We start from the raw sequence: 13,960 nt of genomic DNA on the forward strand, positions 1-13,960 counted from the left end.
CTTATTAGGAACTGAAAATGAAAGATGAAGTGAAAGAAGGTAGTAACAAGCTGTTGAACATTAGAGATGGGATAAATTCCTTTATATATGAAATCATTAGAAAATATCCAAAGCAAATGTCCCCATATATCATTAGTAGTATTTAAATGTTCAAAAAGACTTATTTGTATTTTGTAATATAAGGTGCTCCACTGCTTTCCCATATATTATAGAACAAATACCACCAATATGTAGATAGGTGAAAAAAATTTAAACATATTTTTGTCGAACACATGGAGGAGGTACTTTTTAAAGTTATTATGTGATAGGATGATTCTTCTTTCTATAACTATTGAAACTACAAACTCAAAACCTGAAGATTCATCCTATAGCAGTTTTAACAGATTTCTCAATATCTTCAGCCTATTTTTTCTGAATCAACTATATTTGTTACCATTAATTTTTTTTTACTCATTTCAGTTTCAAAATGTTTACTGTAAAAACTATTGTTTTGCATATTGATCTCATTTAGATTTTTTCTCTCAAGTTGTTTTTCTTTTCATTTAGCTGTTATTCTTGATCGCTATGTCCGTTTATCAACTGGAGCTATTTCTATTAGAGTAAATAAAGTTTAATGAAAAGAACATTGAACTAGGAGTGAGGAGGTAGCTTTTTAACAGTATTCTGATGCTAAATGTGTGACCACAAGGTCTTTGGGACTCATTTTCCTCATTTGTGAAATGGAGGGGGATGTAGCCTGAGGTTTCTTTCAATTCTTGAGATTTGATCCTAAATTATACACAAGCAATTCTATCCACACTGTATTTTTCAAGCTCTTATTTAGACCAAGGTTAAATTTAAAAGAGTAATTAAAATATCTAAAATATTTCCCAGATTATGTCTCTCTATATTAAATCCATTGTTATACCATTCTCATCCTCCATGATTTCTCAAAGATGAATGGCATTTCCACTACCATTTCTACAATTTGTTAGGAAGGAATTAATTTTAAGCTAACTCCTCAAAGCATCTGCATCAGCTTTATTGAGCTTATTTTTTTGGATTAGGCTTCATTCCCTCTCAACAATATTAATCCTCTTTTTTTTACTTTGAATGAGAAGGCAGAAGCGAGATTTTAGTTAAATAGTTCTGGCTTCTAACAAAAGGGAGAGTGTAGATCTCTCCCTCCCCCATCACTGTCACATCTTGGTTGCCCTATACTTTCTGCAAAAGAAAATAAACAAATAAAGAAAATCCTGTTTCTGTTGGATTTTAGTTTGGTTGTAAGGCACAATAAATGTATTAACAGCTGTTTTTTTTTTCTTTTTTTGTTTTTGCTGAGCAAAGTGCTACAGTCATCAGCAGTGTTAAACAAATTGCTAGAATTAACACAATTAATTTAGAATTCATTATGCAGAGTGCTTTATTGTATGGCTACCTACCTTGTACCCAACTGGAAGGTCTTGACAATCTTGAGAACAGCCACTAACTTTCTTACTCAAACATTCATTTATATGACAGTTTCTCTCATCTGAGCCATCACCACAGTCATCCTTACTATTACAAAGACTTCTATTGGGAATGCATCTGCCATTTTTGCACATAAAAAATGAACTGTTGCATGACTGTTCTGGAAAAAAAAAAGAAATGGAACATAAAGAATGTTGTATTTACTTTGTATTATAATTATTCATAAAACATATATCATTATAGTAACTTATTTATCACAATTATAATAAAAATATGTGTGATATTTTCTAACAGATGTTATATTTTTAAAGGGACACAATAATCTAAAGGACAAATCATACTTGTGTCTAGAATATTTCTGATACATTAAATAAGATTTAACTTGAAAATGGAAACCTCAATAAATTTCTATAGTAAAACCAAAGGGAAAATGTTGCTTTGATCTATAATGTAAAGAATGAATTCAAAAAACGTGAAGTTACTCTGACATATCCCTCAAGTCATAGGTCTCTGAAAAGCAATATGTCCTAACAAATTATGAAACTAAAATAGGTAGATAGTCTTGGATTCTCTTTTTTAATCTAGAAATATAACATTGAGATTTTTAAATAGGAGGAGGAAGGACATTTGCAGTGACCAATAACAATTTCAAATATAACTCAGGAAGATATGTTGAGTTGAGTTTGGGACCAATTCATAACTTTATGGTTCTAACACTTGGAATATTATCTATATTTAAAGAAAAGATATTTACATGTAAACTAGCAAATGTTATGGTAAACACAATATCTAAATATGCTAGCAATTTGGAGGATATGTTCATAAAAGTGGCAATATTCACAAAACAACTACACAGTCTATCTGTGTGTGTATATATCTATGTGCCATAATAATTTTAAATTATATTTTTCATAAAGACTTACTGAATTTTTGTAATAAATATACAACTTCCTATAGAAATAATGATATTTATTCTCTATAGTATAGTGGTATAACTCATTTTAATTTGCCTAATAAAATAGTCATGAATTCCTTCCTTCCAGGTAACTCATAACTTCTTTTATGGTTTACTATCTTCAAGAGACACACACATGCAAGCCATTTTGAGATTAAATATACAAATAATTTGGGTATATATATTTTTTTTGGGGGGGGGTATATATATAAATATATAAAGCTTGTGCAGATTATTTTCTCCAAACTCTTCATCTATTTACTGAGTTAGACATGATTAATGTTCTCCAAGTAGCACCTGATTGGGACTTCATGTAACTATAACATATGAAAATATTAAAATCAAATTTATTGTATGAAAACAAAACTTTCCAAAAACATATGTGATATATTTTGAAAGACTTATGATGAAAAATGCTATCTACTTTCAGTGAGAGAACCAAACAAATCTAAGTACAGATTGATGCATATCTTTTTTTCCCTTTTTTTCCCATTGCGGCTAGTACAAAGATATGTTTTGTATGACTTCATATATATAATTGATATCATATCATTCACCTTCTTAATATATTGTAGGGAAGGGCAGGCAGGAGAGGGAAAATTTAGAACCTGTTTTAATGACATTTTATAAATAAATGATAAACCCATTTTTTAAAAAGAAAACACTAAAAATATATATGTTATAAATATATTCTGAACCTGCACTTTTGCACTTTGCATTTAATGGTGCTTCATCAGAATGGTCAGGACAATCGAAGTCTCCATCACACTGCCAATGAGAATTTGAAAGACATCTCCCATCAGCACAACTGAATTCCTCAGGGCTACATTGCCGATATCCTAGAGACAAAGCAATAACAATTTTTAATGCTCCACAGAACATATATTCATTATAAATATAATCACTCTTTACAGTCAACACTTAATTAATTGTGTGTATTAACTGTGAGTGTTATGTGAGTTATTGTCTTTTCCATTCTGGGTTGGGATCCTATATTTTTCAGGCAGGGAAAATGGTTGTGAGAGTCTGTGCCAAAACCCGGCTGGTAAACCTGCAAAAAAAAATTAGATTTCCTGTAATATGTTGAACAGGTGATAAGGAGTCAGTGATGCAGTCCAATCAGTTGAATAATACCGAGTTTTCTATTATCTGTATAAACACAACCCTTCATTGGTGTGGAGAAATTCACTGTAGATGGCATTACACAGTTTTCAAAGATTAATCTTGTTCTGGCATAGTGCAATAAATGTGTTACAAACACTGCAAATGCATATACTGATGAACAGTTAAAATGATCAATTTCACAAGCTATAATCGCTTTTTTACCTCTAAATAATATTCAAATTGGAGTAATATTGTTACTCACCATGGTAAAAGCATTAAGGAAATCACAACTAGGTTTACAGATCCATAAGTATAAATAAGGACGAAATCTTTGTTTACCACCGCAAGCAATTTAAAAACATTATTAGAATCAAAAAGTCAAGTAATCACCTAAAATATGGATTCATTAATGTACTTATGCAAGAATGTATACATACACACATCTATACACAGACACATATTCCTTGAATTAATTTTGATTAAAATTATGAAGATTTAGATGATTTTTTTTTAATTTTGCAGAAATAAGTATCAGTCTCATTAGGAAATCTTTCAGATGACTGTTGCCTGCTGATGTATCTCTTTGGGGAGCTTCCTATGGCTTCATCTTTCTCTATCCAGAATCCTTGCATAAGAGGTGAAAACCTTGCTTTAATAAAGCTCATATTATTCATCTAAGTTCTGTTCTGAAAAGGGAATTGAAAAAGGAATCATAAGATGGAATAAGCATTAAGCCATCCTACTCATTTTGGAAGAAGTCCCATATGGCATCAGCTCTATAAGAAGAAGAAATTCCTTTGGCTCATGATAGCATATTCATATCCAACACATTTTAAATTATATATTCATTTTTCTATTTTCCTATGTAAAAAATTGACAATTTATTCTTTAATATCAATTTGATACCAGATTTTAGTTTGAATATTTTTACAAAGACATTTGAAAATGAATTTAATTTTAGACAAAATTATGTGATGCTATACTTATATAAATGATTTAATATGTATCTTAATATGTAAACATCAAATATAAATAGTGTATTATATACATATATGCATATAAATAGACCTATATGTATTACATTCAAACTGATTATTGAACTTAATGTTATTGAATAGTATTAAGCATAATTTCTTGACTTGGATTTGGTTTGTATTTCCTTCATAGTTTTTATTTGGGTTTCACAATCTTCAAGAATTTTCATGGTCACCTTCAAACCACTATGAAAATTAAGAATTAGACTTTGGCAGAAATCATATAAATAAGCTAAATGAAAATTGAGATTTAGCATGTGGGGTTCATATCATCAGTACATTCAGTTTGTGGAGAGTCAAAGGAGATTCTTCTTTTTCCCTTAAACATGATTGTTTTGGTCCTGCATGAGCACACAGATAAATATACGTGCACAGGCACACCCACAAACACATATCAATTTAGTGATTAAAATCAATCAAACATTTGCCTTTCATAAGAAAGAACAAAGACAATTCTTCTAAGAATTTGTTTTTATCGTAGTATGTGGCTATACACTGCTATAACAAAATTATATTCTTTCCTTTCTATTTTGAACCCTTAGTGTTTTTTGTTGTGTTTTGTTTTAATACAGTTTCATTACATTTTTGAAAAGACAATCTTTACTTGGTTGGAGAGTTTCCTAGTTGGGAATTATAGTTATTTATACTTGCCACATTCCAGTGACTCATCAGATCCATCTCCACAATCATCATCATGGTCACAGACAAATTGTTTGGGAACACAGACTTTATTATGGCACATGAAAGCATTTTCATCACAAGTATTATTGGGAGCTGCAAAAAACATCAGGAGATCAAAATGAGAAAATTTGTCTTTTTATAATTTTTATCATTTATCATTATTTACCTTCTGCATAAAAAATCTTCTTTCTCTAAATCACATATGCTAAGTGCAATCTTTTAAATGACAATTATTTGGGAGAATTTGCTTCAATTGACAATATTTTTAATAAGTTAAAACCCTGGATGGGGTGAAGGAAGAGAAACAACAAGAGTAAAGGAGATTACTATTAATGTAAGCTCTATATCAGGTATGAAATTTTGTCTAGATGAGTATATGAATTGACCTGCAAAGCTCATTACAAATGAGGGCCTCTGAGGAAAGTGAAGATTAATTCTTTTTCTGCCTAAAACCTCTGAACTTAATGAAGGCTTATGAAATTCAAGTTAATCACTCCATTTCTAACTCATCGGCTATCTCTTTTTATGTTAGACACCAGTGCTTTATTTGGCATTAACTCTTTCAAGCCCCTGGAATACCATTTAATATATCACAGTAGAGTTTACTAAATGGGACCCCAGTGGCTCAAAAGAGTTAATTTGTCTCCCAAAGTGTACAATTCACTACAAAGAATTCTTTGGGGCACCATCTGGCTCCCTGAATACATGCATGATCTGTTAATATGCAGCCCTCAACGGTACCATTAACCTTTAAAGCCACATGGATCAGTTTCAAGATGATCCTACAAGAGTATCATCACAGTAGCACACACTCTTGCGATCTTAAGTTATTTGCTTCTCCTTTCCTTCTTTACACACATGCACACAAACATGCACAGATGCAAACACACATTGTACAATGCACACTCCTCTGAAAAATAATGAAGTGTAATATTCTGGGTTCATAAAAAGAGTGTATAAGAATGAAAATTGGTTTAAATCACTTTAATTTTTTAAGGAACCATATTCCCTGTGCAATTGTTTTAGCTAAATCTACTTTACATGACCTTGCAGCCAATAATCCAAATACACACACACACACACACACACACACACACACACACACACACATATTTCAGGATTATAGAAGCAACATTTATACACTCTAATTATTGCAGCTATCAAGTAATTCCCTGAAAACTCTCCAAGGTGACTGAGGTCCAGAAATATAATACACTGTCTAATTCCTATAAGTATTGATTCACAGGAATCAGTTTCAAGATGAGAATAAATAATTCTAGAACAATACCATTACAGTGGTATACATAGATGTAACTCAATTTGCTCTTTTTCTCTCCATACATGCATGCAAACACACATAGCACACATGTACACAAGGAACACACAATTTCTGAAAAATAATGATGGCTTAATGATCCTTATACCATATCACTGACATCATTTTAGGGGAAAAAATCCCTACAATATCTCTATAAATATCATAAGTTTACCAATAATCAGAAGTTATCTAAGATAAGGACAGATTATGGAATATCTAAAAGTTTTATTGTTGTTCAACCTTCATTCTCGAAGAGAGCCATGACGTAAGGGAGGTGACACTATGACATGCAAGTGAATTGATTTAAGTGAGAGAGGGCTATGCAAAGTCTCCTGCCTCCCTTTCCTCTTTAGAGCCATCTGGGTCCAGTGACCAGATATGGATCAGAACGACTGGAGATGATCCTGGATGCAGTGGGAGACCTCCGCTTTTTTAAGCTAAAGACTTCAACAGGTCTCAGTATGACTAAGGTGACACTCATTCAGTGATTAGGGATAGGTAGCAATTGAGGCCAAAAATCTCCTCTTTGAACTAGTTCAAAAAAATCTAAAACAAGTAAAACAAAATACAATCATTTTTTTTCCTTTGTGTTTAAAAAACACAAAGATAGCATAGCTAAATAAAATGATTTGTTTTTTCATGGAATTCATGGGTAAAAATCACTGGGGAGAGGAAATATATCTATAGCTAGAAATGTATAATGATGGAGAAATACCAATATTAGTAAGATTATTGAAGTAAAAATGACATCTAACATATAAAACCATTGCTAAAACCAGTGTTATTCTAAATTTTCTTGAAAGTTAAAGAAAGAAATTCCAAAGTTCATAACTGAAAATTTTCATACCAATATTATATATACAAACACACACACGTGATTTTTTTTCATTGAGCAAAAACTAAGAGCTTACCACACCCAGCTGTAGAAAGCTCATCACTTCCATTTGGACAATCCCTTTCACCATCACAAAGCCAGTGACGAGGCACACAAGCATGGGAACCCAAACAGCTAAACATATCAGCTGCACAAGTCACAGCACCTGAAATTCAAAATGAAAATATCAGTAGATTTTGAGAAATTTAACTGAAAATGTATTTCTTAAGAGAAAAAAGAAGCTAGAGTACCAAGAAACATGCCTATCTATCTATATATCATATTTGTGCATGTTAGTGGCCACATACATACACATATATAACAGGCAGACATACCCACATAGGCTTTTGTACTTTTCAAAAGTATAAAAATATATTTGTATTTTAGAAAGTTGATTTTATTTTGGAACCCAAATATAAGACTTCATACTTTTACAATTTTATTCTTTTAGACTTTACCTAGACACTTGGCTGGTGGAGGAGAATTTTCTATATTCTGATCTTGCCCCTTAGTATATTTGCTTCTAGCTTTATTTCCTCTATAAATGGGATGACCATGCCATCTACACCTTTCTCCAAATTATTGATTCAAATATAAAATTGTAGAATTCTACCTTTGTACCCAAAGTGCCATGTGAAGGACAATTAATATCACAAAAAGAAAGTTGGGACTTATAGTATCCTAGCTCTAAAGCTGGTAAAAACAAAACAAAAAGAATTCTGTCATCATTTAACATGAGAAAAGTGAGACCTAGAAAAAGTTAAATGGCTTGCCCAAAGTATTCCAAGTAAATATTTGGTAGTGCTAGGATTTGGATAAGAGTTTTAATTCAAGTTCCTCTCTCTATCCAGTGTACTATGGTTGTCTCAGCTAGATCTTATATGTACATTCAGAAGGAATTTGTGTTTGAAGCAGAACATTTTGAAAGGCAGTTGGGCATTAATTTTCAAGATTTTGGTAAAGAAAATAATTTAAAAGAAGTCCAATAATGGAGAGGAACACAAATAGTATTTTTATCAGGCACACAACCTGGTAAAAAGAAAAACTACCAAAACCACATTAATATTAATCATCTATATACTTTTACTTTCTCATCATTACAATATCATTAAGAGAAGAGGCAATGCACACATGAATCTAAACACAAGAAGGTTTCAGGAAAGTTTCCATAGGCATTTTACTATACGTGAACATATCTTCATGGATCAGCCTGTCTAAAGAGGAGAGAATATAATAAACTTCTATGTTTATTGATTTTAGGGAAACATTTGATTGTTTTGAGAAAATGCAGACTTAAAGAGTTTTTCTCAGACAAGATTTTCCTCATGTATATAACAAGATGATACAAAATAAAGGAAGAACTGCGAGGTAACTACTTGATGTTCTGCTGAATAACAGCATCATATAAAGTATGACACAATGAGACGTATTTTAAAATTGTTTTTTCAGTAATTTTGAAGATGTCCTAGACATGTAGGAAACAAACAAAAAAGGATTTCCTAAGGGAGTTTTGCTAAACACTCTTATTTATAGATGATCTCTGATTTATCTAGATATTCCCTTAATGAAATCTGCAATCATGTAAAAAAAAAATCTTCTTAATGAAGGACAAACAAACAACAGTGTAAAAAGCACAATTAACAGGCAACATCCAAATTTGTAAAAGCAAGATTTAGAGAAGAGAACTCTAACCTCAGTCCTGATGCACAGAGTAAAGTTGTCACAAAAATCATTCTTACAATAAGTGGACTACATGTGAACAGCATGTATCCCTTATTGTGCAAGAAAAAGGAAATGTGGTAGCTGAGACATCATTAATTTTCACATTTAATTTTGTACTACTAAGATTCTTTTTGATTAAATGCAGAAAATTTTTATTGAAGCAGTCCTTATTTTGGACTTAGAAGATAAAATGCTTTTCTAACTATGGAAAAAAAAAAAGCCTTCCAACCATCCATACTACAAAAGTTGAGTGGATGAAAAAACATATTTCTCAAAATGATAAATTGCTGAAAAGGTAGACAATTGAATCAGTCTGGACTTGTATCTTGGGCAGGTGCAGCAAAGAATGCATGATGAACTATGTCTAGAATTGACTAAAAATAAAACAACACATTCTCAGGGGCAAAAGCAATTAAAAAAGATTACTCATTTCCCCTTCTCTTTCTCCTTTCCCCTTTGGTAGTTCAATATAACTGAAAACTTGAATGTGATCCAGCTTGGGGTATTGTTCAGTTAATTTGTACTAGATGACATCCAATAGCAACATCTGGTCATAACACCTGGTTCTGGGACAAGTAGTTTCAATTCATCTCTGGAATTGGAGGAACTTGGGGTACAACAACTCAAGGCCAGTTTATCCCTGATGGAAGCTAACCCAATCACCAATTGCTTTTGCCCCCTGCATGCAGAGGCAACAAGAATATCTGCAGAGTGTATATTGTTCACTAGTGCTACACCTGACTTCCCTACAGGCAGCTGCAAACTGAAGAGTAAGATACTGTGTCATTTGCATTTAGTCATCATATTCTCCTGTAGAGTCCTTCCTAAAATAGAAGATGAGAGAGCCTCTTACTGAAGAGAAAGTTTAGGATTTAGGAAATTTCCTGGCTTGACCTAATTGGGAAGCTGTACTATGTCACTGTGCTAGGAAGTTGCCATTTTGTTTTTATTTCTGTAGCATGAAAATTCCTCCCTTGTAATCAAATAATAAAGTTTCAAGCCAAAGTGAATTGGAATTCTTTTTTGAGATAGATCACATTGAAGAAATTATGCAATGCTTTTAATTATACCAAACTGCTCACTGTTGCAAAAACCTTACTTTTATACAGTATTCTTCTGGAATTCTATGTAACTATAAATTATAGAACATTGCCATTTTAAAAAATTAAAACCATTAATTATCTAAGAGGCAACAGAAAGAATCATAGACAATGCAAACAAAGTGGAATGTAGTACCAATGAAAAATTACACATGATAAACAGGTAAGACAGGTTTAAAAAAAAGACATGTGAACTAAAAAAAAAAAGACATAGGCTGGTCATATAGTGAGAATGAATAACACCATATTAAGGAGGGATAGAGGTTGCAATAATTTTAGCTAAAGAAAATATTTGTGCTTATGAAATAAGTAAAGTTAAAAGAAACAATATAGGTTGATTTATTATTCAGGTTTGTGTGGTGGGGGCAAAAAAAAGACACTCACAAATCCTAGGTTTGAATCTGCTGATTAAGATATCTTTGATGTTAGGCAAAAATCACCTATTTTTCCTTATTAGGCCATAGTTACTGTTTTGTAAAATCATATGATTGAACTACATCATAAGTTAGGGCCATTACAGTTTTCAATTTTTACTTAATTTTTTGAAAATGTGCTAGTTAAAATTTAAAATGTGCGAATATATGGCATAGTTAGAATAATTTTTTGAGAGAAATATGTATCTTAAGTCCTTTTTCCTGCACTTCCTAAATGTCAGGTGCTATTATTTCATTGGTCTTCTTCAAAATAACTAAACAATAGTGACATTGTAGCTTACCACAGATGGAATCACTTTCATCTAATCCATCTCCACAGTCATCTTCCCCATCACAAATCCATTGTTTAGAGATACATTTTTGTGAAGAGCAAGGAAATTGGTTCCAAGAGCAAGAGGAATCTATAAGACATTAATCATACTTTGAAAACCATTTTTAAAAGTATTTTGGACAGGTGAAGTACAAGTGTTCTTTTTTTAATTATCTGTTTGCTTTTTTCCCCTGAATTACAACTTGCAAATTACAAGTTCTTTTTCTGAATTAGAGTTCTATACATGTGAAACCTACTATAATCATTCCTTATTTGTAACCATTTTACATTGGACAAAACCTTGAGTACTTAAAAAGAAAAACTATTATACTAATTCTGAATGTATCATTAGTCATTTGTTCTTTTACCAAATAATAAGGAGTTAATAGAACAGATGCTGAAATGTCCCTAATCATATTTGTTCCTAGTTTTTAACACCTTCCTTCTTATTTTCTTCTCATTAAATTATCATCAATAATGATAATTTGTATTCTAAGATGTGTTAAATGTTAGTAATATCAACAACCTGAATAAAACTTAAAAAGTTACTGGTAATAATCGTACATATAAAATTAATATTGTCATAATAAATCTATTAATAAATTATCTTATAATTTTCCAATATAAAATGTTTTCATTTAAAAAATAACTAATTTTAATGCATATAATCATAAAATGAATTAAAAAATTAGATAAAACTAAAATAAAAACATTTTAAATGACAGTGATAGTAGGTCAAAGATAGGAAGATAGAAAGAACATATCTCATATTAATACCTTGAGTACTATAACTGAAGGAAGAAAAAAATTGATATTTAAGTAAAAGTATGAAAATAACAAGATAAAATGAAATGAAAAGACAAATGACATCCATTGATGGGGGGGGGGGGAATAGGGGTTGAGGATTATCATCAAACAAGCATATACAAAAAAAGAGTTAAAGTAGGAGAATAAATTTATAAAATGAAATTTTATTAAGAAATAATTTTACTAAAAGAACTAAACCTTATTCAGTTTTACATTTTTATATGGAAAAATTTTCTAAAATAATATCATGAAAATAATTTCAATTATTTCTTCCATTCTCAAAGATCAATGTATAATTTTATATATCTCTTGTATTTATTTAACTAGTAGTACAGTCTTCTATTATTTTATTTTGTAGGGGCCTTCTAGGTGATGCAATGAATAGTCTTAAACTTAGCATTAGAAAGACCTGAGGTTAAATCTTGAATCAGACACTTGTTATCTGTGTGATAACTTCTGTCTGCTGCAGTTCTTCAAGTGAAAAATGGGGATTGTACTACAGTACAGAGTTGTTATGAGGATGACATGAGATATTTGCAGACTGTTTAGCACATTATCTAGCACATAGTGCTTAAAATAATGTCCTTTTCCTTTCTTCATTAATTTATTTGTATCAATATATTTGAAGAAGTTTCTCAGTTTTTCCTTTAAGATTTCAGATAGTATGCTCATTGTTTCAGATCTATAGTTAACTATTTTAAAAAATATTGTGACAGTAACACACAAAGCATTTTTCCTGTTTTTCTCTGACATCATTCAGATAAGCTCAACATCCGCATATATTCTGTCTTCCACTACTAGCAATGCTATTCTTCTATCGCAATAAAATGTTAATGATCCTTTTTTAATGATTCTTCTTTTCAACTCTCTTGCCATTTCCTTTCATCTACTTCCCCAGCTTATTCATCCCAAATTCCTTGAGTTTATTTTTTTACTGTTATTTTATTTTTCCTTTGTTTTGCTCTCTTTCCTGGCTCAGATGAAAGGACTTTCCAAATCCTCCCAGTCTTCCTATTTTTCTTAATTTTCTTAATTTTAATAGCATAAACTTGCTTTTTAAAAAATAGATTTTTATTTACAAATTATATGCATGGGTAATTTTACAGCATTGACAATTGCCAAACCTTTTGTTCCAATTTTTTCCTTCCTTCCCCCTACCTCCTCCTCTAGATGGCAGGATGACCAGTAGATGTTAAATATATTGAAATATAAATTAAATACAAGATAAGTATACATGACCAAACCATTATTTTGCTGTACAGAAAGAACTGGACTCTGGAATATTGTACAATTAGCCTGTGAAGGAAATCCAAAATGCAGGCAGGCAAAAATATAGGAATTGGAAATTCAATGTAATGGTTCTTAAGTCATCTCCCAGAGTTCTTTCCCTGGGTATAGATGGTTCAGTTCATTACTTCTCTATTGGAATTGATTTGGTTCATCTCATTTAATAGCATAAACTTGTAATACCTATTTTCTTATTTTTTTAAAAATTCAAATTTATTTATTTCCCTTTCAAGAACCAGTTTGTTTCATTGTCCTCTACTTGATTCCTTTTCTCTTTTAATGACCTACCATTCTAACTTTCAATATAAAACCCAAGAGTAAACTCATCAGAATTGTGCATTTTTGAAGCTTCAATAACTCTATCCCTCACAATGGGAGTTAATACTAAGGAACATGATCTTAGTTTGGAAAAGCAAAAGTTCTTCAAGGTCCTACTTAACAAGAAAAATATTTTAATGTGTATCTAATAATTGAAGAAGAAAATGACAAATCACTACAGTGCCTTTGCCAAAAAAATCTCAAATGGAGTCCCAATGAGTCAAAGAGTACTGAAACCTTAGAGCCTTAGCTAAAACTAGAGGGACTAAAATACCCACTAAAATGGGCATAAAATATTAAATTCTTAGGTCATAGCTACTCTCAAAAACATTTACTAAGGTATAGCACTGTTATGATCTGCACTAGTGGCACAAGTACTCACACCAACAAAATTACAGATTCTTCAAGTGCTGAAACATTGATTTTGATAAATGAAATAATGAACCATTAAACGTTTGTGAAGAACTGATACATTAACTTAAACTGTCTTCAACATACATCTACAATTACTAAAAAATGCAGCTGAAAATGAGTAAGGCTAAAGCTTAATCACAGATGCACAAATAA

The 13,960-nt window shown here is 31.2% G+C and overlaps 1 protein-coding gene across 1 annotated transcript in view; it reads right to left on the minus strand.

The window, feature by feature from the left end:
- LRP1B (LDL receptor related protein 1B) overlaps positions 1 to 13,960 on the minus strand; it is a 2,378,573-nt gene that overhangs the window by 355,582 nt on the left and 2,009,031 nt on the right. Inside the window, exons 51-55 of the mRNA XM_031963676.1 lie at positions 10,953 to 11,072; positions 7,453 to 7,581; positions 5,194 to 5,316; positions 3,103 to 3,243; positions 1,422 to 1,609 (exon numbers count right to left, since the gene is read on the minus strand). Coding sequence (XP_031819536.1) covers positions 1,422 to 1,609; positions 3,103 to 3,243; positions 5,194 to 5,316; positions 7,453 to 7,581; positions 10,953 to 11,072 — 701 coding nt within the window. The remainder of the gene's footprint in view (positions 1 to 1,421; positions 1,610 to 3,102; positions 3,244 to 5,193; positions 5,317 to 7,452; positions 7,582 to 10,952; positions 11,073 to 13,960) is intronic.

The sequence above is a fragment of the Sarcophilus harrisii genome, chromosome 3 (assembly GCF_902635505.1).
Source record: "Sarcophilus harrisii chromosome 3, mSarHar1.11, whole genome shotgun sequence".
Lineage (NCBI taxonomy): Eukaryota > Metazoa > Chordata > Mammalia > Dasyuromorphia > Dasyuridae > Sarcophilus > Sarcophilus harrisii.